At 38.7% G+C, this 27,461-nt stretch overlaps 1 protein-coding gene across 1 annotated transcript in view; it reads left to right on the top strand.

The window, feature by feature from the left end:
• LOC115428774 (ras/Rap GTPase-activating protein SynGAP-like) overlaps positions 1-27,461 on the top strand; it is a 113,101-nt gene that overhangs the window by 32,129 nt on the left and 53,511 nt on the right. The window contains exons 4-10 of the mRNA XM_030147988.1: positions 14,775-14,928; positions 19,095-19,194; positions 19,269-19,528; positions 21,008-21,343; positions 21,459-21,603; positions 24,657-24,801; positions 26,382-26,618. Coding sequence (XP_030003848.1) covers positions 14,775-14,928; positions 19,095-19,194; positions 19,269-19,528; positions 21,008-21,343; positions 21,459-21,603; positions 24,657-24,801; positions 26,382-26,618 — 1,377 coding nt within the window. The remainder of the gene's footprint in view (positions 1-14,774; positions 14,929-19,094; positions 19,195-19,268; positions 19,529-21,007; positions 21,344-21,458; positions 21,604-24,656; positions 24,802-26,381; positions 26,619-27,461) is intronic.

Here is a 27,461-nt window from a genome sequence, read left to right as displayed (position 1 = left end):
TTGTAATTAGCATTTTCATTTTTGCGACATTTCAAAAATTTGTTTCAAATTCCCTTCACATTTAATGTAAACACAGCCAATTAAAAGAAAAACAGCATCTGTATCGACATCGGCTGTTGGACAAATTGTTATTAAGAGTTACGTGTTGGTATTGGTTTGAATTTCACCGTCAGTGCATCCCTACAGACCATGTTTAGGCCGGACTCTGATTGTCCTGGTCTTCATTATTCTTATGCTGCGTTCCAGGTCGTTTTTTGAGCCCGTAAGTCACGACTTCAAACCACAACTCACGACTTTGTAACGTTCCACGCAAGTCACACCAAACTGCCTGAGCGCAAGGAATTGTGGGAGTTAGATGTAAACAAACCAGCATGGTGGACTGTACGTTATGTTCATTTACAATCATTTCTATCGTTAAAGGTGTTTGTTCTTTGGTTATTTGAGGGAAACAGAGGAGGAAAAACGGTGCATAAGGCAAGAGAAGCTGTTCTACCTTTGATGTTCTTTGTATATTTGGATTTGTATTTGGTTTTAATTTATTCTTGCACTCATTTGATTAAAACTAGCTAACACTAGAGCAGCTGCTGATTATACAGAACATTTACAGATAAATACTGTCAGCGCAATACCTTGTTTTAATAAACAATCTGCATAAACACCACATCCATGGGGGGGCACCATTGCTATGTGACATCAGAACTGGGAACTGGGAGAACATGGATCTAGTACGAGTTCACGGGTGGAAGTCACAGGTTTGACTGACATTCCAGTGCATTTACACCAGTAGAAGGATGGAAAAACAGGAGTTACGGGTGGACTGGAACGCAGCATTATGTTCGTCACGCTGATGTGTTTTCAGATCTGGAAACAACATCTTGCAGTTTCAGAGCCATGCCAGTGTTTGCTTGTTTTGCATTCTGACATTAGGTCACATCCCAAAGGAATTCATCATGCATTGTGATCAAAATTTTCTGCAGTCCTCACACAATCTAGTCACAATGCACATATGGGAAATGTAAAGATGTGGAGAGGGAGAGGAAGGAAGTACAAATGTAATGCTGACAGCACACTTTCCTCCCACCACTCCAGACACATAAAGGACGTATTTGGGGCGGGTGTTGATGTCCACCGATGCGCAGAGATACAGAGTGTCTCATTTAAAAAACCAAATCCTTTGTTCTAAAATGCAGAGTTGAGCGTCAACTCAGTTCAAATGTCTAAAGAAATTCTATTTAATGATAACCCCAGGAATGCTGCTGTGGAGGCAGCACTGGGGGGCGGGGGGGGAGCTTTAACGATGTTGGCGTTCAAGTGACACTCTGCTCATTTACATGTAGCCTGGTGTTTTTGAAAACACAGATTTTTCTTTGCGTTGTGTCTATTATCTACACGACAACAATGGGCACATGCACTGAAAACAAAGGTTTCTGAAAACTTCGGCCAAAGTGGAGATTTTGGCAAATCTCCATTTTCGTGTTTGCATATAAACAGAGGGAAACGGAGATCTCAGACGGACGTCACAGTTTTTGAAAACGGCTCTGCACAGACATAAATTATTACTTCATTTACGTTAGTATGAGGATGTGGAAACCCCTCCTGAAAGCATTATTCTGTGTCAAGTAAATACACACAGGTCATGCGAAGCAGATGCAGTGGGCGCTAATTAACTTAGATGTTAACACTCGCTAGCACCAAACTTCTTTATTTTCTCATTTGTTTAATGCTTGTAACTCGTCTTCCTCTATTCTGTATTCCTCTACATGTGAAGTTGTAGAATGACAACTGAATGTGCTTTATGGACTCAGGAACACAGAACTGCAACTGAATACAGATGAAGGAACACAAGTGGATCCAGAAACAGGAAAAACCCACTTGAATTTTTTTGCATATTTATTATAAAAAAAAAAACAAAAACTGAATGTAATGAAACTTTATAGAGATTACAGAAATAAACTTTCAACTATTTTACATGTGCCCAAACATTTGTTTGTCTAGATCATTCTGTGTCCATGTTCCAGCTTCTTATTTTTAGTTATTCCAAGTCAGTTTTAGCCCCTGACCCTCATTTCACTTGCTTGATCGGCTTCTTTTTAATGCTATTTCTTTCTGCCGTGTGTGTGTGTGTGTGTGTGTGTGTGTGTGTGTGTGTGTGTGTATATATATAGGCAGATTTCTGCTGTAATTCAATTCTTCAATTCTTCCAGAAAATAATCTTTTAAAAAAGAAAGAAAACCAATAAAAAAAATTACCTTTTTAACAGTATCATGATATATCGTATCGTGATCCTAGTGTTGTGATTTGTATCATATCACCAGATTCTTGCCGATACACAGCCCTAGTCTGAATGAGGTTTTTTTGGAAAATGGAGAGAGAGAAGTATCGGTTTTCTAAAATACCCGTCTCCGTATAAACATAGCCTCAGAGTGCTTCCCCTCAAACCACATCCATTCAGCGTCTCCCACCGCTGCCTCAGACAGCTGCCTTCACAGCCTGCTCCAACTTCTGCCCACACACTCTTAATTCACTCAGGAGTGTTAAGTTGACTTTGCTATAAACCCATAAAGCCAAAACAACTTCACACTCAAGCTTTCCAGCGCAGCTGCTCTACCTTTGCTGCCAAGTGGCTTTATCAAAGCATTTTCCATGTTTGAAAAATGCATTTGTGTGACAGCACTGTCAACTCCTCATGCTTGATGATTAGCTACGCTGCTGACCAATGTTAAATCTGGATCCTCAAATCCTGAATAATTATGCGTTTCTTCAAAAGTGCTCCCGTTGCCAGTGTCTCCCTCCCTTTCTTCATTTTCTCTTTTATGATCAAAGCCAATTCAACAACAGTGACGCATACTAACTGCACTTTTCCAGCAAACACCAACCCTTCATTTACCCTCATTCTGTCAACCAAACCTGTCCATAAGGCTGGCTCATACATTGATCATCATTGTTATCCTGATACACTTTTACATCATGAGAATTGCGGAAAAATACTAAATAAATGTTCTGACATTTCATAAGCTTATTGAAATGATACCATGGTGAAAGTGTTTCATAATCAAAGCTACAGGCTTAAGGCAGTGGTTCGCAACCTTTTTTGGCTGCTGACCTCATTTTAACATCACAAATTTCTGGTGACCCCACACATTCAAAACAGAGAATTGGTTTTTTTTTTGTTTGTTTTTTTTTTGCTAAAATGAATTTGTTTTTGATCATGTAATAGTTTGCTATACTATTTTGCAAATAAATGTTAATTTCAGAGGACATTTAGTCTATATAATGTCTATTATTGTGGACAGAGGCAGTAAATCCAGGTGTAGATTACTGCACAAAGGGAGAATGTGATTTTCCTTGGTCAGGATCTGTCCAGTCAGTCCAGCTGTGATTTACAAGGAGGACAATTAATACTGAACAAACAAGAACTGAAACTATGAATTATGAAAGAGCTGCAGCATCTGAAACTGACCACAATGAACATTTGACACATAAACAGAACCACAGTGCTGCAGTTTCACAACCACAGTTTGTCATGTCTGTTGTGGATTGGGATTGTCTCTGTTAACTCACTGTATATTTTTTGCTAGTAAGTTTTTATTTGTATTTTTATCAATTAGTAGAAATTTCAGGCGACCCCATTTGAATTCCAGGCGACCCCACATGGGGTCCTGACCCCAAGGTTGAAAAACACTGGCTTAAGGCTTAATATTGGAATGTGAGACATTTTTTGCCCAGATTGTATAAATATTATTTATTTTATGAGAGAAACTAAGCACTAAATCACCAAACAGGGACTACAGGTTTGTTTTTGTCTTCGTACTGCTTGTGTCTCTTGTGTTATCTCCTCTCTTATGTCCTGTTGTGCATTGGATGTAGTTTTCCTCTCACTTTGTCTTTCATACCATTTCAGTCTTGTGTATTTTCACTGTTTTCATCATATTGCTTCCTTTACATATTTTTCATTTTATGTTTTGTACATAGTTTTTATTTTTACATCTTGTTCCGCCATTTAAAAAAAAAAAAAATTCGTTTTTTATATTGTTTTGATCTTGTTGCCTATTTTACATTGTTATTGTCTTCTGCTTATGTCTTCATGTTGCTTTTCGTTGTTTTTTTTTTTTTTTTTTGTGTGTATTTTACATATCTCGCTGCATCTTTTACAAATAACATCCTCCTCAGGCCCAGGTAAAATAAAAGTTTTGACTTTTTTTACATGAAATAATTGTCTTGATTGGAAACAGTACACAGAAACAGTATGTTGTTTTTTTAATGGAATGTCATTTGCAGTGGACAGTGTTTTTTTTTTTTTTTTGGGCTTTGCATTTTGACAAAAATGCATTGCTGTGTCTCAAGAAGATATAACTTAGAAATAAGTTGTTGGTTTCTTCAACTGTAACTCAAGACCAGAAAACAGGCCTTAAACTTTTTATTATGACATTGATCAGTATCCATTTATAACATTGCTATCAGGATAACATATTTGCCCATATTTCACTGGTCTACCTGTCAGCCAAAGTGAATTATGTCACTGCCCACAAAACGTGACCATTCCGCTCTGTGTCATATAACTCTTTGAGCAGGAAAATCCATTTAAAGGCATAAAGCTGTATCTGGCCCTGAGGGCCAGGCAGGCCTTCACCCATTCACCAGCTGCCACACACATATATATTGTACCTAGAATACATTTTATTGAGTTTGTCTCCTTTTCTCACAGCTCTGTGCTGGAAAATGTTTGCTTTGCTTTTTCTTTTTTTCTGTTGCTCTCCTGACCCGGCAGTACATGAAGCAGCTTTGGCTCCCCTCACCATTTCCACTTCCATCACCACTTTCTTTGCACAAGAGCTGCCCTCCTTTAAAGGTCAGCTTATGATTGGTCTAATGCCTTTTTATGAGTCCTCAACAGTATTTAAGAGGACTCTAATGTCTGCAGTGTTTTTTAGTTTACATTTTACCCATATACAGGGTTACAGTCCGTGGGCCACACTGCCCCCCCTCTCTGTTTATCTTAACATGCCTGTACTGTGAAAGGCTGAGTCTGGTCCTCCAAACTTCCTTCCTCCATTTCTCTGAGGGGAGAAAGCTGATTGGTAGATACCAGCACCCACCTGAGCCCCCCCCACCAGCTCATCATATTTAACCGCTTCCAGCTGACTGTTCTGGGAGGCTGTAGTGGGCCACTGGCCTTTGTGTGGGACAACTTTCGGCCCGCTCACAACCCAGGGTACCAGAAAGGGTGCACATACAGATAAAAAATAATACTGCTCTATCAAAAAATCAGACAGGCCATTTTATTTGTCTGATATTTCTCTTTTAAAGTCTAAAATCTGTGTGTATTCTGGTGTCTCCTATAACTGTGTCAGGCTTGTACCCCTGTCAGATCACACATTCTTGGCTGTACGGACACTCCAGCCTAATAGCCTCCATATTTAATGCCTACACACATATACAAATGTTTCAGACCTCAGGAGAATCATGCATTGTTTCTTGCACAGATGTGGTGTCCAAAGCATGCGTGCTGAAAAATTCCATATATTGACAGAAACAGTCAAATCAGAGCCACATATTTAGAATGTGGTGTACGGACACTACTGGTGTACGGACTCTACCAGATGTGAATGGAAATGTGTCTGAGCACATGGTGGCATCTGAGTTCCATCTGGAACTAAGTCTTCCTGGTACAGGAGGACACAAACATGTGGAACCAGTGAGAACAGTAGATCTGTAAGGCATAGAGTCCAGATTAGTGATGGAAGTATATTGGTGTACGGACACTCCAGGAATTTGAACAACGCACCATTGAAAACATGCGCTTCCACGTAAACATCCGTTTGACACATTGTTCCAAATGTTGTGCAGCATACCAGGGAGCAGAGCCACATCTGTCTAGTTGTGCAGATTTAGTCCTAAGAATACTGAAAGAACAGGTTCCCATTCTATTATTCCAATCAAAGGGCTGGAAAAGAAGGGGTTAACAACAAAATGGTGGATTGTCTTAATACTGAAAATAAGAATTGATAATCAAACAGCTGTTCAACAAAAAGGATCAATAAATGAAAAGCAATGTGATGTGTGTATTTGGAATAAAAAAGACACAGGAGTTGAGTAGGAATTATTTATTGTGTTACAAAACATTACGGACAATCATTTTGCTCTCTTATAACCATAAAATTGTGCACATGTTTTCCCGCTCATTGGGTCGACATTTGATCAGTTTTTATCCGATTTTCTTCAAATTTGGAGGATTGACAGATCTAGTAATAAGATGGACAAAGAAGCATTTTGGGAATGGTTTTGGGGGGATCTGTTTGAATAGTGATTAAGAACTGATGCAAATATAATGGTACACCTGGATTGTGATCAGACCGTTTGCTTGTGTCTCTTTGTGAACTCTGATTGTTCGCTTTAGATAGATAGATAGATAGATAGATAGATAGATAGATAGATAGATAGATAGATAGATAGATAGATAGATAGATAGATAGATAGATAGATAGATAGATAGATAGATAGATACTTTATTAATCCCGAGGGAAATTCTAGTATTCAGCAGCTCTGCATTCAGCACAAGAAGACAAAAAACAAACAGACCAGAACAAAACACAACAGTGGGTTAGTACCAGGCTGACATTAAGGTTAGTATATTTACTCTAAAAGACACCTGCTAAAGAACTGAAGAACTACCTGTAAAAGAGCTTCCTGTACAATACTGTAAATAAAGACTTCTGATTGTATTTACACATTTCAAAGCAGTGATATAAAGCAGTGGTTCCCAACCTTTTTTGGCTCATGACCCCATTTTAACATCATAAATTTCTGGCAACCCCAACATTTTTTTGTTAAAATTAATTTGTTTTTGATCATGTAATAGTTTTCTATGCTATTTTGCAAATAAACATTAATTTTAGAGGACATTTAGTCTATATAATGTCTATTATTGTGGACAGAGGCAGTAAATCCAGGTGTAGATTACTGCACAAAGGGAGAATGTGATTTTCCTTGGTCAGGATCTGTCCAGTCAGTCCAGCTGTGATTTACAAGGAGGACAATTAATACTGAACAAACAAGAACTGAAACTATGAATTATGAAAGAGCTGCAGCATCTGAAACTGACCACAATGAACATTTGACACACAAACAGAACCACAGTGCTGCAGTTTCACAACCACAGTTTGTCTGCTATGGATTAGAAGTGTCTCTTTCAACTCAACATATATTTTTTATTAGAATGTTTGTTTGTTTTTTTTGTTTTATTTCTTAACAATTACCAGAAATTTCAGGCGGCCCCACATGGGGTCCCGACCCCAAGGTTGAACAACACTGATATAAAGTGAACCACTTACATGAAGTGTAGCAAGTATTGTTAAGACTAACTTTCTGATTGTCTATTCTAATAATTTTGTTCTGTTCCAGCACCTGAGTGGGTTCACCAGCTGCTGCAAGTTTCTGTTAATGGACTCTGTGCACAGCCCCACTACTTCCTGAACTTCAGGTGGGTCCTTTATTTCCTGTCTTTGATTATTGGACACACTGATTAATCCAGGTGTGTCTAATTAATCAGTAGTCACAACAAGAAGCAGCAGACACACCTGGGTTCATCAGTGTGTCCAATAATCAATGACAGGAAATAAAGGACCCACCTGAAGTTCAGGAAGTAGAGGGGCTGTGCACAGAGTCCATTAGATCTGTTGTGTTTGTAGATTTTGCCCACTGTTACACAGTGTGAGTGTAGAGTTTTTGGTTTGCCCTTTTGGCCTTTGTTATATAAATTGTAAACCTTTGGTAAGATTGTAACTTTAAAAACCGTGGCCTTTCAGGGTGGAAGTAGCTGTTTTGTTTTGGGCTAAGTATTCCTTTGTCTAGTTCCGCCACTAGGCACTGCCCCCTCTTTGTTTTGTGTTTGGTTAGTTAGAAGTGGTGCTCTTTTTGTTAGTGTATATTTCTTTTGGGCTCACCACTGGCCACAGGTAGGTTAGCTTCCTTTTTGATTTCTTTTGGCAGTACCTGTTCAGCCCTCTTTCTGTTCTGTGTCTTTTTGAGAATATTGAGACTGAGTGCTACAATAAAAAGAATTGCACTTCACATCTGCTACTTTTTCTCCATCTGGTTTCTTTTGTTACTGCCTATACTCGCTCAAAACCCTAGCAGAGTTGGGACTACAGACAGTAGACAATGTTACACTGGCATTCGTGTATCTAAACTTAAAGGGTCACTTAAGGTTTTTTGAATAGATGGTGGTGGTTGTCATGGCTACAGTGTGAAGAACAGGAGCAGAAGTTGAGCGGCATACTGCTGTGAAGGGAGCGGCAGCAAAACATATTCATGCTAAGGGACGAGTACTAAACGGCAAGAAGCTCAAATGTTCTGGGTTTTCCTAATAATACTTGGGAAAGATGGATAGAGAAAAGTTGTTGGGCTAACTCTAAGTGATTCTTCTGTGATACCTGCATGGGTTCAAGTCTCTGAAGGACAGGTCAGCTCTAAGAGGCTCAAATGCATATGGATATCCTGGAGCAAAACTTAAAAATGTCTTCTTCAGTTTGTGCATTTAAAAGGATGTATAAATTCACTATAATAACAAAATATAGAACATTATAGAAGTACGCATTAAATAAGATATTATTGTAGTTAATTGGTTATCATGATAAGAAGATGCTGTCATATTTATTGATCATTGTATTTGGAGTAAATATTTAAAGTGCATATAAATATTATAGTGGGTGGGACCTTTCTGTGTGGAGTTTGCATGTTCTCCCCGTGTCTGCGTGGGTTCTCTGTGGGTACTCCGGCTTCCTCCCACCATCCAAACACATGCACTAATAGGTTAATCGGTTAATCTAAATTGCCCATAGGTGTGAATGTGACAGTGATTGTTTGTCTCTATATGTTCAGCCCTGCGATGAACTGGCGACATGTCCAGGGTGTACCCCACCTTCGCCCCTGTGTAGCTGGGATAGGCCCCAAGTGACCCCCGTGACCCTAGTGAGGATAAAGCGGGTTCAGAAAATGAATGAACGAATAAATATTATAGTTTATATTAAAAACGGCTGATTATGCAAATCTGATTGTATGTGAAGTGACTAAAAAGTGTATGTGAATGGTTTGTATGGATGTTTTGTGTTATTGTAAAAAATATACAGAGGAAAATGTGTGTTAACAAAGCAAAGGAAGCGGATCTAGTTTGATTATTAGTTTGTAAAAAGGGGGTGGAGTCAATAAGTTACACTTCTTCCCACTCCTTTTCAAGCGTAGAAAAATTTTATTGGTTTATTTTTTTGACCATGTTGTATGATACTTTGTTATCTGATTACACTGGGTTACAAAAAAATGTTTTTACAAGTTGTCTAGGTTTTTTCAACTGAATTAGGACCATTTTGCACCGCTAAATCCAAAAATGACATCTGTTTTTCTCAATCAGGTCAGGTTTTTTTGCTAATTTGATTTTGAAAAATATGATCTTCTCACAAAATTGATTACATTTTTGTGACTTTATCAGTAGATTTTTTTATGTAGTTCTCACCCAAAATAGGTTTTAAGAGAAAAAAAATCATTTTCTAACAGGATTCCTGTTAGGTACAATGGTGTATTCACCGCAGATGGAGCAGAATACGTCAGGCTTATTTTTGCAAGATCTTCTAGTCGAAGCCATTTCATTCACCTGTAATATTAAAAAAAACATTAATCATAAATTGGCAAAAGTAAAATTTTCACAACTTGTTTATTGCAAGAAATATGAAAGAATTTTGTATCATATGATGTGAAAATGCCCACAAATGTAAGCAAAAATGTTAAAAAGCCAATATGTAGCATAGTTTAGAAAGTTGACTTGATTGAGCAAAATTAATGTGAGTTTTGGATTCAGCACCAAAATTATCCTAAATCAGCTCAAAAAACTGAAACAATAAATTTGTTGTTGACCAGTGTTATTCTATGTGCTTGAAATGAAACTACTACTACTACATCAGCTGGTGTTCACTGAGGAGTACACAGGAATGTGGACACTTCACTCAAAGACACGGAGCAATAAGGCTTTTGCATGTTTGGGCAGAAATATGAAAAATCTGTCACAAAATCTAGAGAAAGTCTGGTCAAGTTCAGGTAGAGAAATGAACAGTTGGGTGTTTAGCTCGTAGTTCATCTGTCCTGTTTATGTTATGTACCATCATGCTAACAGCGTGGAGCCCAAATACAAACACAAGTTATTGATTTAAAGTGATCGGTAGCCGACTATTTCACTATGGTTCTGGATCATAAATTTAATGTGGTCAGAAGATCGGATCTGATGGTCATAGATTCAGAGCAGAAGGGTTTAGAGATGAGGAGGCTGCATGAAAACCACCACACTGTCAAAGTACAGACACTCCTGGATTCAGTCTTATACTTAACAGTTATGAATGGAAGACTATTTTCTTCTGCAGTAAATAATTACACTGGTCAACAACAAATTTATTGTTTCAGTTTTTTGAGCTGATTTAGGATCATTTTGGTGTGCTGAATCCAAAAATCACATTAATTTTGCTCAATCAGGTCAACTTTCTGAACTATGCTACATATTGGCTTTTGAACATTTTTGCTTACATTTATGGGCATTTTCACATCATATGATACAAAATTCTTTCATATTTCTTTCAATAAACGAGTTCTGAAGATTTTACTTTTGCCAATTTATGATTAATGTTTTTTTTTTAATTTTACAGGTGAATGAAATGGCTTCGACTAGAAGATCTTGCAAAAATAGGCCTGACGTATTCTGCTACATCTGCGGTGAATACACCATTGTACCTAACAGGAATCCTGTTAGAAATTTTTTTTTTTCTCTTAAAACCTATTTTGGGTGAGAACTATATAAAAAATCAACTGATAAAGTCACAAAAATGTAATCAATTTTGTGAGAAGATCAAATTTTTCAAAATCAAATTAGCAAAAAAACCTGACCTGATTGAGAAAAACAGATGTCATTTTTGGATTTAGCGGTGCAAAATGGTCCGAATTCAGTTGAAAAAACCTAGACAACTTGCAAAAAACATTTTTTTGTAACCCAGTGTTATATATGATATATATTTCACACTATAAATAAAGAAAAAAAGGAATCTATGACGGTGATTAGTTCAAAACAATACTTTTGCACTTTCATTATAAAGACTATTAATTATATAAACATATGTTGCAAATGACAAAATAAAGAAAATAATTCTGCTCACAATTTAAACTGTAACCCCAACTCGAAAACAAGCCCATAAAAATACTGTTAAAGCAAAAGTAAATAAAAGTAGAAAAGCAGTAGTATTGATAAAATCTGATACTCATCTCTATTAATGGCACAAAAAGACCCATCCAAAAAGAAGCTTTTAATGTCTGCTGTGCCAGGCTTTGATTGACATGTGTGATTGACAGCTTGCTATCTGGCAGAGTCAGACTGTCAGAGCTTCCATTTATTGAATTAAACTACATTTTTTCCCCACAAACAGCTCGACTGTTAATAAATTACACATGACCGTTGATGAAGTTTCCATTTTACCAGGTCAGGCATTTAGCAGTGACCCGACCATCACCCTTTGTGCTCCCTCAACTCCGATTTTTTTCCCCCAGTTACACTTACATCTAACTCTAAAGAGTACAATAGCCTTGTAACTTCAAAACAACAGTTCAAAAATCATCACTTTTTTATGCAGCCTGTGGGGTAACTCCACGTTGCTCCATATTAGCTTGGTTGGATAGAACTATCTGATGCAAAGTCAGTCAGTCATCTAACTCAGGCGTGTCCAGTCCTGGTTTAGTTTAGTTTAGTTTATTAGTTTGATCCCCATTAGCTGCTGCACACCACAGCAGCTCCTCTTCCTGGGGTCATTAACAACACAAAAACAAAGCACCACAATTTCCCACAACTCACTCAACAAACAGGATGTACATACACTTAACACAACAACACAAAACCCAAAAATCAACAACAGCACACAATACAAAACAATTACAATAACAACGATAATACCAACAACAACATAAAACAAGAATAAATAAACCAAAAATCAGAAACAAAAAAAAAAAACAAAAACCATAAAAACAGCTCCACAATGAACAAACAAAAAAACCCAAACTGTCTAGATGATGTCAGTATAGGATGTGCAATAGCTCAGTGATTCTTGGGTAAATATGAAAATTCTCAACCTTTTAGAAAAACTAACTGTTTGAATTTCTGAAAATAAAATTGTGCCAGTGTATTCCATGCTTCCATTGCCGCGTATTTGATTGGTCCTACAGGCAGAAAACAGGAGACGTCTGTCCTCTGACCGCTGTGTGGAATATTGACGGACGTCACTGAAGAAAGTCAGTTTACTGTAAAGAAGTTTAGCTGTTTTTGTAATTATAATGTTTCTAATAAATTTAACTAACGAGTGTCTAATTCTGCCTTTTCCATGTTACCAGGCCAGACAGCTGTGAGGGTCTCTAGTGCTGGTTCTAAATGGACAGTTTAGGACTATTCCAACTGCTTTATTTTGTGCAATTTGAAGTTTATTTAGATTTATTTCTGATGTGTTTGACCAAACGATTGAACAATAATCTAAATGTGACAGAACTAATGATTCCACTGGTGTTTTCCTTATTTGATATGGTGTGCACTTTCTACATTGTTTAACAGCACCAATGCTTCTGCCCGTTTGATTTAATATTTGTTTTATATGAGAATTCCAAGTCAACGTACTATCAGCAGTCCCACCTAACAGCCTGGCCTCAGCTGCAGTTCCACCTACAGACTAATTCAAAACAGGGGAGGTTTTTAAAAGATGTCTTGACCCCAACACCATACCTTTACTCTTCTCAGTATTGAGCTCTAATTTATTTTCTCTCATCCAGTTTCTCATCCTGGTCCTGGAGGGCCGGTATCCTGCATGTTTTAGATGTATCCCTCTTCCAACACACCTGATTCAAGTGATAAACCTATCATCAAGCTCTGCAGAAGCCTGATAATGACCGTCAGGTGTGCTGGAGGAGGGAAACATCTAAAACATGCAGGATACCGGCCCTCGGGGACCAGGACTGGATAGCCCTGATCTAACTGAACGGCTTTATCCTCAAGAGGGTGCTGGAGCCTACACCCCAGGGTACGCCGTGGATGTGTCACCACTTCATCACAGGGCTGACATTTAGAGACGAACAACCAACTGCTCTCACATTTATACCTATGGGCAAATAGCATCACCTATTAATACATGTGTTTGGATGGTGGAGGAGTACCCGGAGAGAACCCACACAAACACGGGGAGAACATGCAAACTCCACACAGGAAGGTCTTGGCATTAGAATCTAACCCAGGACCCTCTTGCTGTGAGGTGACAGTGTAATCCACTGCATTTTTACAATCTGTTTTATTGATTGTTTCATCAATGCCAAAAATCCAAATGAACACTGTAACAGACAGTGTTTTACTGAGCCATATTTTACAACTGAAATGATTAATCCAGTGGTTCCCAACCTTTTTTGGCTCCTGACCCCATTTTAACATCACAAATTTCTGGCGAGCCCAGACATTCAAAAAGGAGACTTTTTTTTTTGCTAAAATTAATTTCTTTTCGATCATGTAATAGTTTGCTATATTATGTTGCAAATAAACATTAATTTTAGACTACATTTAGTCTATATAATGTCTATTATTGTGGACGGAGGCAGTAAATCCAGGTGTAGATTACTGCACAAAGGGAGAATGGGATTTTCCTTGGTCAGGATCTGTCCAGTCAGTCCAGCTGTGATTTACAAGGAGGACAATTAATACTGAACAAACAAGAACTGAAACTATGAATTATGAAAGAGCTGCAGCATCTGAAACTGACCACAGTGAACATTTGACACAGAAACAGAACCACAGTGCTGCAGTTTCAGACTCAGTTTGTCATGTCTGTTATGGATTGGGATTATCTCTCTCAACTCACCATAGATTTTTTATTAGGTTTTTTTTTTTTTTTTAACCAATTACTAGAAATTTCAGGCAACCCCATGTGAATTCCAGGCGAACCCATGTGGGGTCCCCAAGGTTGAAAAACACTGGATTAATCAATCAATCAATCGATTCAATTACAATTGTCCTGAATCAAAGCTTTCCTTGATTTCACTGCCAGTAAAAACTGGTTGCGCTTTTGTGTCGCAGATGCTTATTGTGATGCACGTGATGCCAGGATCAACACAAAGTTGTATGTTAGTTCCATCTGTTACTTTTTAGTAAGTTACTTAGTAAGCAGTGCACATACTTTTATATTATTATACATACTTTTATTCTCCTGCTATTGTTGTTTTTTTTATGTAGACATTTTTATATATGCTTTTACTTTTTTTTTTTTTTTTTTTGCTGTTTCAGCTGGTTCTGGAATAAAGGACAAGTTTGTCATTTTCAGACATGTCTTTTTCACATTTTTACTATTTTTTCGCCTCTTCAAATAATCATTTGATGGAATGGAATGAAAGAAAATAATCGATAGATTAATCGATTATAAAAAATAATTGGTAGCTGCAGCTATGTATTTTAACATGCAGTGTAAGTTAATATGTCATATACGCAGTCAAAAAACAGAGTCAAAAAAAACAAAACTGCAGAACCAGGAGCTAAAAGTGTGGCTGATTCCTCCATAAAACTCATTACAAAAGGATTTGAAGAAAGTCACTCAAGTTTTAGGACTGATAAACTGGGATTTCTGAGCTGAGTCACTTTGTGTTATAAGAAAATCTTTTTCTATTGTTTATCTAAAGACAAAAAATGATGTCTGCACACTAAACTAAAATATATATTCTCTCTCCAGGACTCGGTTGATGCAGAGCTTCAAAGAATCCCATTCCCATGAGTCCCTACTCTCTCCTAGCAGTGCAGCAGAAGCTTTGGACCTAGTACTGGATGAAGAAGCTGTTATCAAACCTGTCCATTCAAGCATTTTAGGACAAGAGTACTGCTTTGAGGTCTGTGCAGTCTGCAAACTTCACAATGTACTGTACTCGGAATTTAATTATCTACATTCTGTTTAAGTATTTGTTATTAAATATGGCAGACTTTCAGCGCATTTCAGCTTCTCAAATTAGATAAATTAAATATTTTTGCCTGGTTAAGAGTTTAGGTTAGTTATAACCCCACCTGCCTGTAAGTTTAATGGCTACATTTAAATATTTAGATTTTTTTTTTTTTTTTTTTTTTGGAATTTTTGAAAATGATTTGAAAGATTGACATTTAAGACTTGGATAGAATAATGTTTGTGTTGGTTTGACTTAACTACCCAAAAAGGACAGTAATTTAGATTAATCTAGTTTACAATTATCTGCAATTCAAAATTCAATCATCACATTAATCCATTAGTAGACAGGATATCGGTGAGTGGGAGGGGCAACGTGTTGTGCAGTGGGGCAGGGGTAAGGTCTGCTTCGTTTGTCTGTTTTTAAAGTTCAACTTTACATACACAGTGGGATTTTAAAATTACACTGTTAAACATTTATTTTAAAAATAGAGTATAATCCACAAAGTCAAACTGACAAACTACTGTGTTATTTATGAGATTTATGAGTGGGTCTAAATCTGCCATCATCCATCCATCCATCCATCCATCCATCTTCCCCTGCTTATCCGGGTCACGGGGTAGCGGCTTAAGTAGAGACGCCCACTCTTCCCCAGCCACCTAATCGTGATTCTGAGGCGATCCCTCCCCAGTTTACAGACAGAACCCCTCCTGCATGTCCTGGGTCTGCTCCAGGGTCTCCTCCTGGTTGGACATGCCTGGAACACCTCAACAGGGAAGCATCCAGGAGGCATCCTGACCAGATGAACCACCTCAGTGGGAGTGGTTCTGCTCTGAGCCTCTCCTGAAGTTCTCCAACCAGAACCCAGCCACCCTGCAGAGAAAACCCATTTTCACCGCTTGTATCTGCGATCTTGTCCTTTCAGTCACAGCTCATGGCTCTAGGTTAGAGCAGAAACATAGATCAACCGGTAAATCGAGAGTTTAGCCTTTTGGCTCAGCTCCTGCTTCATCACAACAAATGCTAAAGCCGATGCTGCCCGATCCGTCAGTTGGTCTTGTGCTCCATCCTTCTGTCACTCATGAACCATGAGAAACACAGCCTCAGACTTGGAGGTGCTAATCTTCATAATAATAATAATAATAATAATGGATTAGATTTATGTAGCGCTTTTCTATGAACGCATACTCAAAGCATGTACAGAGGATCCATTATTCATTCGCTCTCGCATCCTCCCTCTGGTGGTGGTAAACTACACCTGTATCCACAGCTGCCCTGGGGCAGACTGACAGAAGCGTGGCTGACAATCTGCACCTACGGCCCCTCCCACCACCACCGAACATTCACACACATTCATACAGCAGTGTGAGCAGCAGCACTGGAGGCAAGGAGGGTGAAGTGTCTTGCCCAAGGACACAACAGCACATGAACAGAGTGGGATTCGAACCGTCAACCCTTTGGTTATTGGATGACCTGCTCTATCATCTGACCCATTGGGGGGGGGGCTTCATCCCAGCTACCTCACACTTGGCTGCGAATTGTCCCATTGCCAGCTGGAGGTCACACTTTGATGAAGCCAACAAGGCCACATTATCTGCAAAAGGCAGAACTGTGACCCTGAGGCCCCCGAACCAAACCCCCGTCTCCCCCTGACTACACTGCAAAATTCTGTCCATAAAGATAATGAACAGAATCTGTGACAAAGGGCAGCCCTGGTGGAGTCCAACACGAACTGGGGACAAATCTGACTTACTACAGGCAATGTAGACCAAGCTCTGACTCCGACTGTACAAGGACCCAGTGGCCTGCAGCAGTACACCATGGACCCCATACTCCTGCAGCACCCCCCACAGGAGACCCTGAGGGACATGGTCGAATGCCTTCTCCAGATCCACAAAACACATGTGGATTGGATGAGCAAACTCCCATGAACCCTCTAGGAGCCTATAGAGCAGGGGTGTCAAACATGCGTCCCGGGGGCCAAATGCGTCCCACCAAAGGTTCAAATCCGGCCCCTGGGATGAATTTACAAAGTGTAAAAATTCCACAGTCCAGGCTGTGGAACTCATTTTAGTGTCGGTTCCACATACAGACCAACCTGATCTACAGTCAAATAAGAACAGCAGAAGAACCCACAAAAAAGAATGACTGCAGATTTTTTTCTTGGTTTGATGTGAAAAAAATAATATAACATTATGCCGATAAATAAGGAAAACTTCAAATTTTTGTTTGTTTTTGTGCAAAAAATACCATTAAATTATGAAAATATTTACATTTCCAAACTATCCTGTAAAAATGTGAATAACCTGAACAAATATGACCAACCTGAAATGTCTAAAGAAAATTCAGCCCAATTTGAACTCTTTTCTGCCTGTTCCTCAGTGTTTAGTGTCTTTGTAGAGCTGATCCAGAATGCATATGTAGAAATGAGAAGTTGAGGCAAAATATTGTTAAAATTGTGCTTATTTTTCTAATGAAATTTCATTTTTTTTCAGGTTATTCACATCTTTTTTGTTTGAATAGTTTAAAAAAGTAAGTATTTTCATAATTTAATGGGGGTTTTTTGCACTAAAACAAAGACAAAAATTTGGAGTTATCATTATTTATAGGTTATTCTGTTATTATTTTACTCATCTGGCCCACTGGAGATCAAATCAGGCTGAATGTGGAACCTGAAAGAAAATGAGTTTGAGAGCCCTGCTGTAGAGGGTAAAGAGCTGGTCCCGTGTTCCACGATGGGGTAGAAAACCACATTGTTCCTCCTGAATCCAGGGCTGGAGCATTGGTCAGACTCTCCTCTCTAGTACTCTGGCATAGGCCTTCTCAGAGAGGCCGAGGAGTCGGAACACAACCTCCTGTCCCCCTTCCTGAAAAGGGGAACCACCACCCCAGTTTACCAATCTAGTGGTACTGTCTCTATCCTCCACGTGATGTTGAAGAGACATGTCAGCCTAAACAGATTAGTAAATCTGTCATCTACTCTGTTAATAGGCTACATTCACACAGCTATCGTCATATCACAAAGAAACAGGGAAACTGAGCATCATCATAATACTGCTTACTAGTTGATCAGCAACTGAAAAGACAATGGATACAGAAAATCCACAAAGACCATATTTAGACCATATTTTTAAAAAAAGAACAATGTATTTGTTTAACAACTACCATTTGACAGCAGCTAACTTTAGTGTTCAAGCATTTCCTAGCTAACATTCCCTTCGTTTTTGTTTTTATCAATGTCGGATTGATATAAAATCGATTTATTTTGCTCTAGCAATTTTAGCTAGCGGCACCATATGATATTTAACGGTCCATCACTTGTGGTTTAGAGTCGTCTTCTGGTCCCCACTCTGGTCCCCACAAAGCAGCAAAGTCCTGTCTAGGGTTTATTTGAATACGACAGAGAAGAAGAGAAAAGATTTAAAAACTAGAAAAGCACTCGGACAGCGAAGACCTCCGCCAAGGCAGATAGGTGTCCTCCCCCCGATCACCACCAAAATTTAATCATCTGTTCCTTGTGCCAGTATCAACATTTCCTGAAATTTTCATCCAAATCCATCCATAACTTTTTGAGTTACGTTGCACACAGACAGACAGACAGACAAATAAACCAACACTGGCAAAACAGAACCTCCTTGGCAGAGGTAAATATAAAACTAAACTAAAACTAAGCATGTAGGAAAAAATGAAAACTAATAAAAACTAGCAAACCTGCTCTAAAAATGAATTAAAACTAACTGAATTAGAGAAAAAAAGTCAAAACTAAATAAAACTAAACTATAATGAAAAATCCAGAACTATTAGAACCTTGGGTCTTTGCAGTTGCTGATTAGTTGGAGAGAAGTGATGATGACAGCTTCCCAGATTTCCTACATTTTATATGACATGAACACAGTGGTATGACAACATACTTTTGATAATGATATTCAAGCTTCACACCCTGAGTGAGGCATAAGAGGAAAATGGCTGTCGTGTGAATTCAGTTTATGTTTGGAGGCATTTAGTCAACATTCAACCATAACTGTAGATATAAATTTAATGTTTACACTTTGTAATGTCCCTTTTCATTTAGTTTTTTGAATTACATCAGTGTAAATTACATCTTTTTTGCTCTCCAGGTGACCACCAGTTCAGGGACAAAATGTTTTGCTTGTCGTTCAGCTTCAGAAAGAGACAAATGGATTGAAAATCTGCAACGAGCTGTCAAACCTAACAAGGTATATGGTTATTTAAAAATGATGAACATTAAAGAATTTACTCTAGGGCTTTAAATTACAAACTGTCACGGTAACACTCCTCATTTGGCTTTCAGGATAACAGCAGACGGGTGGAAAATGTGCTCAAGTTGTGGATCATTGAAGCTCGAGACCTTCCAGCTAAGAAACGCTACTATTGTGAGCTGTGTCTGGATGACATGCTGTACGCACGCACCACCAGCAAACCCCGCACCGACACCGTCTTCTGGGGCGAGCATTTTGAATTTAATAATTTGCCTACCATTCGTAGCCTTCGTTTACATCTCTACAAGGAAACAGACAAAAAAAGGCGCAAGGTAAATACAGGTTAACCGGTGAAGTCATGCATCTCACTTGGTGTTTATAAAGAACTTGCATCCAGTCCACATTAACCCTTTCATGCATTAATTATGCGAACCTTAGTCAAGATTTTTTTCCTGAGTGTTTTTGTTCGTCTTTAGGGATGAAAAAAACAATGCGATTGAAATTTTTTTATGAACCTATTTTTCATGGAGTTACAAAAATGCCCACTCAGCTGGACACCATGCATTTAATTTTTGAAGCAAAGAAACATGTATTTAAAACCCATCATCAGAAAGTGATATACTGTGTGAAAACTATGAAATAAAAACATTTTTAATGCAGCTAATCTGATGTTTTCTCACATTTAACATACTCTAATACTAGTTATTACTCACGTCATGGAGATATGAAAAAAAAAAAACTTTTTGATTAAGAAAAGTGTTAATTACAGTCTAATAACCATTAGCAATTGATTTACACTAAAACATATTACTGCAGATCAGGTTTATCAAGAATAGGGCTGTAAGAAAATATCAGTTCTGCAATATATCGCGATATTTAATTTCACAATACTGTATTGATATCAAAAAGTACTGTATCAATATTTTTAGGTATTTATTCAAATGCAGATATTGTGGAGGTTCATTTTTGTTTTTTTGTTTTTCTTTTTTGTTTATATTTAATGTATTATTATTATTTAACACTCTTTTCTTAAATAATGTTAGTTCCTTTGTTGGGATTGAACTCAAATCCTGTTCTGATGTTAGTTGTGAACTAATAGAATCTGAACATTTGAACAGGATCTGAAACTGGAATGTCTGTAAAACAGAATTTCAGTTTGAACACACGAACATTTTGTGATATAACATTAGATCCTGTTGTGATAAAAAAAAAAAATGTGTTTAGTATTTGTGCAGATTTCTGCTGTAATTCCATTCTTCAAGGAAATAATCATTAAAAAAAAAAGGAAACAAACAAAATATTGCCTTTTCAACAGTATCATGATATATCGTGATATATCGTATCATGATCCTAGTATTGTGATTTGTATCGTATCGCCAGATTCTTGCCAATACACAGCCCTATTTAAGAACAGCAAAGTTACAGTAATGGTATGAATTATGGTGTATGGGATGGTGCATAAGCATCCACTGTGTTGGCTGATATGGAACTAAAACAACAAAACCCATGAATATACAAGAGAACAGCTGGAGAAGAACTGTCCACTGGAGTGGACAGTGCATGAAAGGGTTAAGAAGAGTGAAACCTATATGGGCCATTCCACTGAAGTTGTGGAAAATGCTGTCCTGTAACCAAAAAAAGAAATTTAAAATGCATTTGCATGTACAAGTATTTATTTATTAATTTTAGTAAACATCCCAGAGTTGCCTCCTTATGGTTTTGTGACAGCAATTTCAACCAATTTGGTAGAATTTTACTACCTTAAAAACACACACAAATGATAAGCTATGTCCTTCTGCTTTGTGATGTAGGAGAAAAGCACATACCTTGGCCTTGTCAGCATCCCCATCTCCAGCATCACAGGCCGACAGTTTGTGGAGCAGTGGTATCCTGTGATTCAGTCCAGTGTTTTGGCCAAAAGTGGGGGAGTTGGAAGTGGCAAAGTCATCAATGCCTCGCTGCGTGTTAAGTCTCGCTACCAGACGATGAACATCCTCCCGATGGAGCTGTACAAAGAGTTTGCAGAGTACATCACCAACAACTACCGTACACTGTGTGCTGTTCTGGAACCGCTGTTAAGTGTGAAAAGCAAAGAGGAGGTGGCATTTGCCCTGGTGCACATCCTTCAAAGCACAGGGAAAACTAAGGTAAACAGGGCACACAAAGCCACCTGAATGGAATGTGTATTATCAGGCTCTTTCGATGCAGTAAATGTGAGATAATGTGACTTTCCATCTGGATCTGTCTGAACCCTCTCCTCAGGAGTTCCTGTCTGACATGGCAATGTGCGAAGTGGATCGATTCATGGACCGTGAACATTTGATCTTTCGGGAGAACACACTGGCTACAAAGGCTGTGGAAGAGTACCTCAAACTGATAGGTCACAGATACCTCAAGGAAGCTATAGGTAAGGTCAGCCAAGCTACACACTTGTTTTATGCTGCTTGAATAAGAGGAGGATTTCAGGAATCAGATATATTGATGAACTAAGCTAGACCAACATAAGCAGCATCTGTCATATAATCAAAATGAGCGTAACATTGTGTAGTGGTAGGTATGTTAATCCATGTTTGCTACAAGTACCATTTTCCTGATGACTCCTCTTTACTTAAGTGACAGCATGTTAAAAATAAAACAGAACAGTGTAAATGTCACATCAACAAGTGCAAGTTTCTGCTTCCATGTAGCGTATATGTCACAGCTTCAAATGCAAGTTTTCATTCTTATCATCATCAAAAAAAGACCCAACAACTGATTATCTGACTTGCAGAAGTATTGAACCCCGAAGTATAGTAACTGGCTGAAATATACACCAGCACATCCTTTGGCTTCAGTATCCTGCTTGAGATGGGTCTAGTAGCAAGAAATTAGCCTCTGACAAAGTTCCCCAGGGATCCTGGGCCATTCTTCCTTTGCAAAGGCTTCAAGCTGTGTCAAGTTTAGCGGCTTGCACCCTGCACCGCCTTCTTCCAGTCCCGCCAAAGATTTTCAGTGGGTTAAGTTCAGGTGATTGTGAGGGACATTCCAAAACCTTCCAGGACCTCTTCTCAAACCAGGCTTGGGTGGACTTTGACCGGTGCATCACATTATTCTCCAGAATTTCCTGGTACACGCAAGAATTCATTTTCAATTCTACATGCTGACAGTTTCCCTGCAGCATCACTGAGCATCCCCCATGTTTCAATGTGGGTGAAGCATGACGAATGAAGCCTGTTTGGTGAAGAACACCCTCTTCTTCAAGTTTTTATTCACTTGTCTTCCAAGCTATCTTCCAATAGCAGGGGGAATCTTTCTTTTTCTGCCACGTCCTGGTCGGTTTGCCGCAGTAACCTTGGTCTTTAACTCTTGAATGATGGTTGCCACTGTGTCTCTAGGTACATTTAATGTCTTAGCAATGGTCTTGTACCCTTTTCCTTTCTTGTGGAATTCAGTTATCACTCTTCTGAACTCAAATGACAGCTGCCTTGACTTAGGCATGGCAGCAATAGGAAATGACCTAAAATGAAGAATAGATGCTGAAATAGGGCAAGGATTAATTCTGTGCTGTAAACTATATCGGCAAACAATCGTTTAAGGTTGGAAATGTGTAGAAAAGGACAGATATTGAGTAAAACAAATAGATGTTTGGAGTTCACAGGTAGAGGGAGGGGGTTCAATAATTCTGCAGGTGGATGATTGAGTATTATAAAAAAAAATGGTGACAAGTTTTGATAAAATACCTTGTTTCAGTACAAAGGAATATTTGAATAAATTGTTATAGTTAAAATGTTGTTTTTTATCACTAGCCTTAGTCATTTAGCAACATTTGCTTGGGAGTTCAATAATTCTGCTTCCTACTAAATTTCAGTATCCTTGAAATGACCTTATCCCAGTTCAAGAAACCCAGATACTCAAAGTGAAGTACTCCAGTAGTACATGTATCTGGAATACAGAGGTGATTTCTCACAGACTGCAGTAGAAGCTCAGCTTCCCCTAAAATTATGAAAATTAAATGGTCAAACACGTACGGTTGTTTTGACATTTCATTGACCACAAATGTGTTCGAACACGTTCATCTCACAGACGAGTTCATTCAGAATCAGCTTTATCGCAAATGAGTGGACTGGATGTTGTTCACTTCTCCTCCATTCTCGTGTCTGTGTTTTCTCATTCCATCTCTGCTCAGTGCATTTGTCCGTAGACGCTCAGCGTCCATGCACTTCAATGGGACTGAGTGGAACAGTTTTTTTCATTGCCTCAAAACTGGACGCTAATTGGATAAATGACACCATGTTGTCCCGCCCCCGGACGCTCGGTGTCTCTGCGGGTGAATGGAGCTGTGGGCGGAGCTTGGCTGGGCTGGACGCTGAGCTTCCACGTGCTGATTGGAGGATCAGTCAAAAGGCGGAATCCCGTTTGATTGACAGCTGTTTTCAGATCTGCTCCTTCACTGACACAGTTCAGTTTAATACCGTCACACATTCTGCTGTGAAATCAAGAGAGAAACCACTACCAAATGACTTGTTCATTTCTTGCTCTGTAAATAAAACACACTCATTGTACTTCCTTGTTTCAGTTTAACATAATTTCAATGTTTTCTTGTTTCAGTTCCATAATTTAATCATTTCTTGTTTGAGTTTAATATCGTTTTGTAAATAGTTAAATCAGTCATACTGTTGGCTAGGTCAGAGTGAACTAGCTATCTAACAAGGTGCACATGATGGCAGACAATGCTAATAGAGGGCCGAATTTATGTTTCAATAACTTGACAATTTTCTTGATGTAAGCCAAAAATGAGCTTCCCCTGTCTGAAAGACGAGCAGCCGCCATTGCTGGAATACTATTATAAGCATACGCCTTGTCCTGGGTACTGACAGCTGTGGCTTACTGCATAGGCACTAAAGGACAATGGCAGAGTAGATAGAAGAAGTATCAGAAGTTTGACCGCTTTGAGTCTGTAGTAAAACAACCAACAGGATGTCGTTCCCCAGGACAAGCCGTACAAGAAGTCAGGTCACAGTGGAAAACACTACAGAAACATTTTTATGTGAGTTAACCAGTCTTTGAACTCCGTCATGATGACCCTTTGGTCTCAGCCATGGCTTTGGATCTTCATCCTTCAACATTGTGACCTTGAATAACAGCTGGGGGACATGTTCCAGTTAGACACATCTCTACTAGTGCTAAGTCTGCTGTTTTATGTCACCTTAGTAACGTTAAAGTTGTGTTATGTTGTACACATCACAGGTGTCTACACAAACAGCAACAGTAAAGAATAACTGGAACGCTGTTATTTAGAATGTATACAGGGTTATGAGTACGCTATATTCCAGATATCATCAAAATCAGGATAAGTCTCATAACCCAGATATTAGTGTGCATGGAAACACAGTCAGTGATTCACAACAATGATAAAATCATACGAACATTCAGTCAATCATTCAAACATGGTATAATATCTGTGGAATGTGTGACTTGCAGGTGACTTCATTCGAGCCTTATATGAGTCTGAAGAGAACTGTGAGGTGGACCCCATGCGTGTCCCTCCGTCAGTCCTCGCCGACCACCAAGCAAACCTTCGCATGTGTTGTGAGCTGCTGCTCTGTAAGATCATCAACTCTCTCTGGTGGGTGGCCACACTTATTACATATTTACCATATTGCAGTTATTTGATATACTATAACCTAATGGTGTTCATCAGCCCCTTTGACCTGTATAAACACAGTCTGTAAAACTAACAGAAATAAAGTATTCTATCTCTATTTGTACATTGTTTCCATTGTTTGGCACTCTTTTAATGGCATTATCTTGTGCCTCATTCTTCTTCTGCTGTGAGTTCAGTGGATTACTAACACCACAGTCATTTGTTTAGATTTTGTCCCTTGGGTGAAAATTTCACTAAAGGACTTTGTTTATGCACACAAACACAGTTGTTTTTCATTATTGTGTTTAACACAAATCATGCATACATGTTTTCTGATAGAATGCACAAAACACAGTTTACTTTTAATGAGTTAGTTTGATTGTCATCTCCATCCTACATGATAAAATGACTTTACAATGATTGTTTTTTTTAATGTAAGTGAAATATATAATTTATTTGATATCTTTGAATATGAAGTAAATTATTAAAAAAAAAAAATCAAACTACATAGCCTGGCTGAAATCAGATCCTGGCTCTATTTTTAGCTTTTGCCTTATTTTGCATTTAGCTTTGCTCATGACAAACATTGATTGTGTCATCCATTCAATAAACTTATGTAATACCACATTTATTCCCATCAGTTTTTGGACACGTAATGTTTCTGAACCTAGACTTGACCAAATGAAACCCCACATCATAGCACAGCCCTTACAGACTTGTACTGTAGACACTAGGCATGATGGGCAATCACTTCATCCACCTCTCCTTTTGTGCTCTCTATGAAACTGATAGTTTTTTTTAGAAATGAGAAGCTACTCATTGCATCAGTCAGGGTTAAAGAACTTTTAAACATATTAATCACTGCAGTGATTATCTAATGGAAGGATTTGAAGTATTTGCTGAGTTAAATCCAGGTGAGGACTTTTTGGGCAGACAGTGTATTTTCATTCATTCATTCATTCATTCACTCACTCACTCACTCACTCACTCACTCACTCACTCACTCAATCAGGTAATAAGGAGGTTTTAAAATGATTCCTCTGATTGCTGTGACAAACCGGACAGAGATCAGGCAAAATCAGGCTGAAACCTGTAAAAACAAGATGCAATAAAACACAATAAAATAACCCCAAGAAGATAAAAACAGTCTGGGATAAAAACCAGGATAAGAACATAAAAGTTAAAAATTAGAAGTCACAATAATAATAAATAAAGCAAAGAAATAGGATGAATAACTAAAATAAGTAAATAAAATGCATTGTCACTATTTCTTATTAAACTCAGTGATGGCGACAGGAACAAAGCTGTTTTTATAACGTGGTGTCCTGCACCTGGGGGCTAAAAACCTCCAAACATATGCCGATGGAAACATGTGCTATTGCTATTTTTCCCCATTGATATAAACAGTAAAGCCACAAAATCAAATGTGAACTGTTCCTGCCAAGAAGCGTACGCTCCAGTAGTTCTCCTTCCATTTTAGTCTCCAGATTGGGATACGTTGCTTATCTTTTCTGGCTCTTTTCTCTCTAATAGCAGCTCCTAAAATCCTGTTCTCATTTCAGCATATTTCCCCGGGAGCTGAAAGAAGTGTTTGCCTCGTGGAGAGCCAGATGTGCTGAGCGTGGAAGAGAAGATCTTGCCGACAGCCTCATAAGCTCCTCCCTTTTTCTTCGCTTCATGTGCCCGGCCATCATGTCCCCCTCCCTGTTCAACCTGATGCAGGAGTACCCAGCTGAGCGCACTTCCCGCACACTCACCCTCATAGCCAAAGTGATGCAGAACCTGGCCAGCTTCAGCAAGTGAGTGTCCCTGTGTCGTGTCCCTGCCACAGCCACAGAACAGGACAGGCACTGGATCCAGTTCAGTTCCATTCTGCAGCACAGGGGGCTGTGTTGGGTGGGATGCATGTCCCAGAGTTACATGACACAAGTAGAGGAGCACAGTTTGGACTGGGGCAGCAAGTGTTCACCCACAGTGAGCACTGAGTCTTTCAGCTGGAGAAATGGGCTTCTACCTTCACTCTGCAGTCATGTCCATGATAGTGAATGGTAGAAATTTGCGAAATTTCTTCATTTCAGGCACTTGTCATAGAAAATAGTCTGATGTGGCACCTCTAACTAGTGTTGTAGCACTTGAGACTGGGCTCTTTGTACTTCTTGGTCCTGGTCTCAAGTGCTTTTTGACCCAGTCTTGTTACCTCCACCAGGAGGTATTGTGATCACTTTGCTTTGTTTGTTTGTTTGCAACTTTAGTGTAAAACTCTTCACCCATCTTTCCCAAATCTTCCCCACAGATAGGCCTAGGCCCTGGGACCAACCCATTCCATTTTGGTCCCAGTAGGCCAAAGTTCAAGGTCACAGCAAGGTCACAACATCTACAATTTTCCATCTGTCATCACTGAACAATTTTTGAAAATTCATCAAAAATTCAAAACGACTCTGATTAGCCTCCAACTGGATCCACCTGTAGCTTAGAACAATATCTTGTATCTGGCACAAAATTGTCCACATCCACTGTGGAATGTGGACTCTGTGGACATTTACATTTAACACTGAAAATCCCATTTACCACACATTTAAAATTAGAACTCAACTAATATTGATGTGAATTGAATCTAATTGGACAGACACATGACTGGGACC

Source organism: Sphaeramia orbicularis, chromosome 11, assembly GCF_902148855.1.
Source record: "Sphaeramia orbicularis chromosome 11, fSphaOr1.1, whole genome shotgun sequence".
NCBI lineage: Eukaryota > Metazoa > Chordata > Actinopteri > Kurtiformes > Apogonidae > Sphaeramia > Sphaeramia orbicularis.
This window is presented reverse-complemented; position numbering and strand designations above follow the sequence as displayed.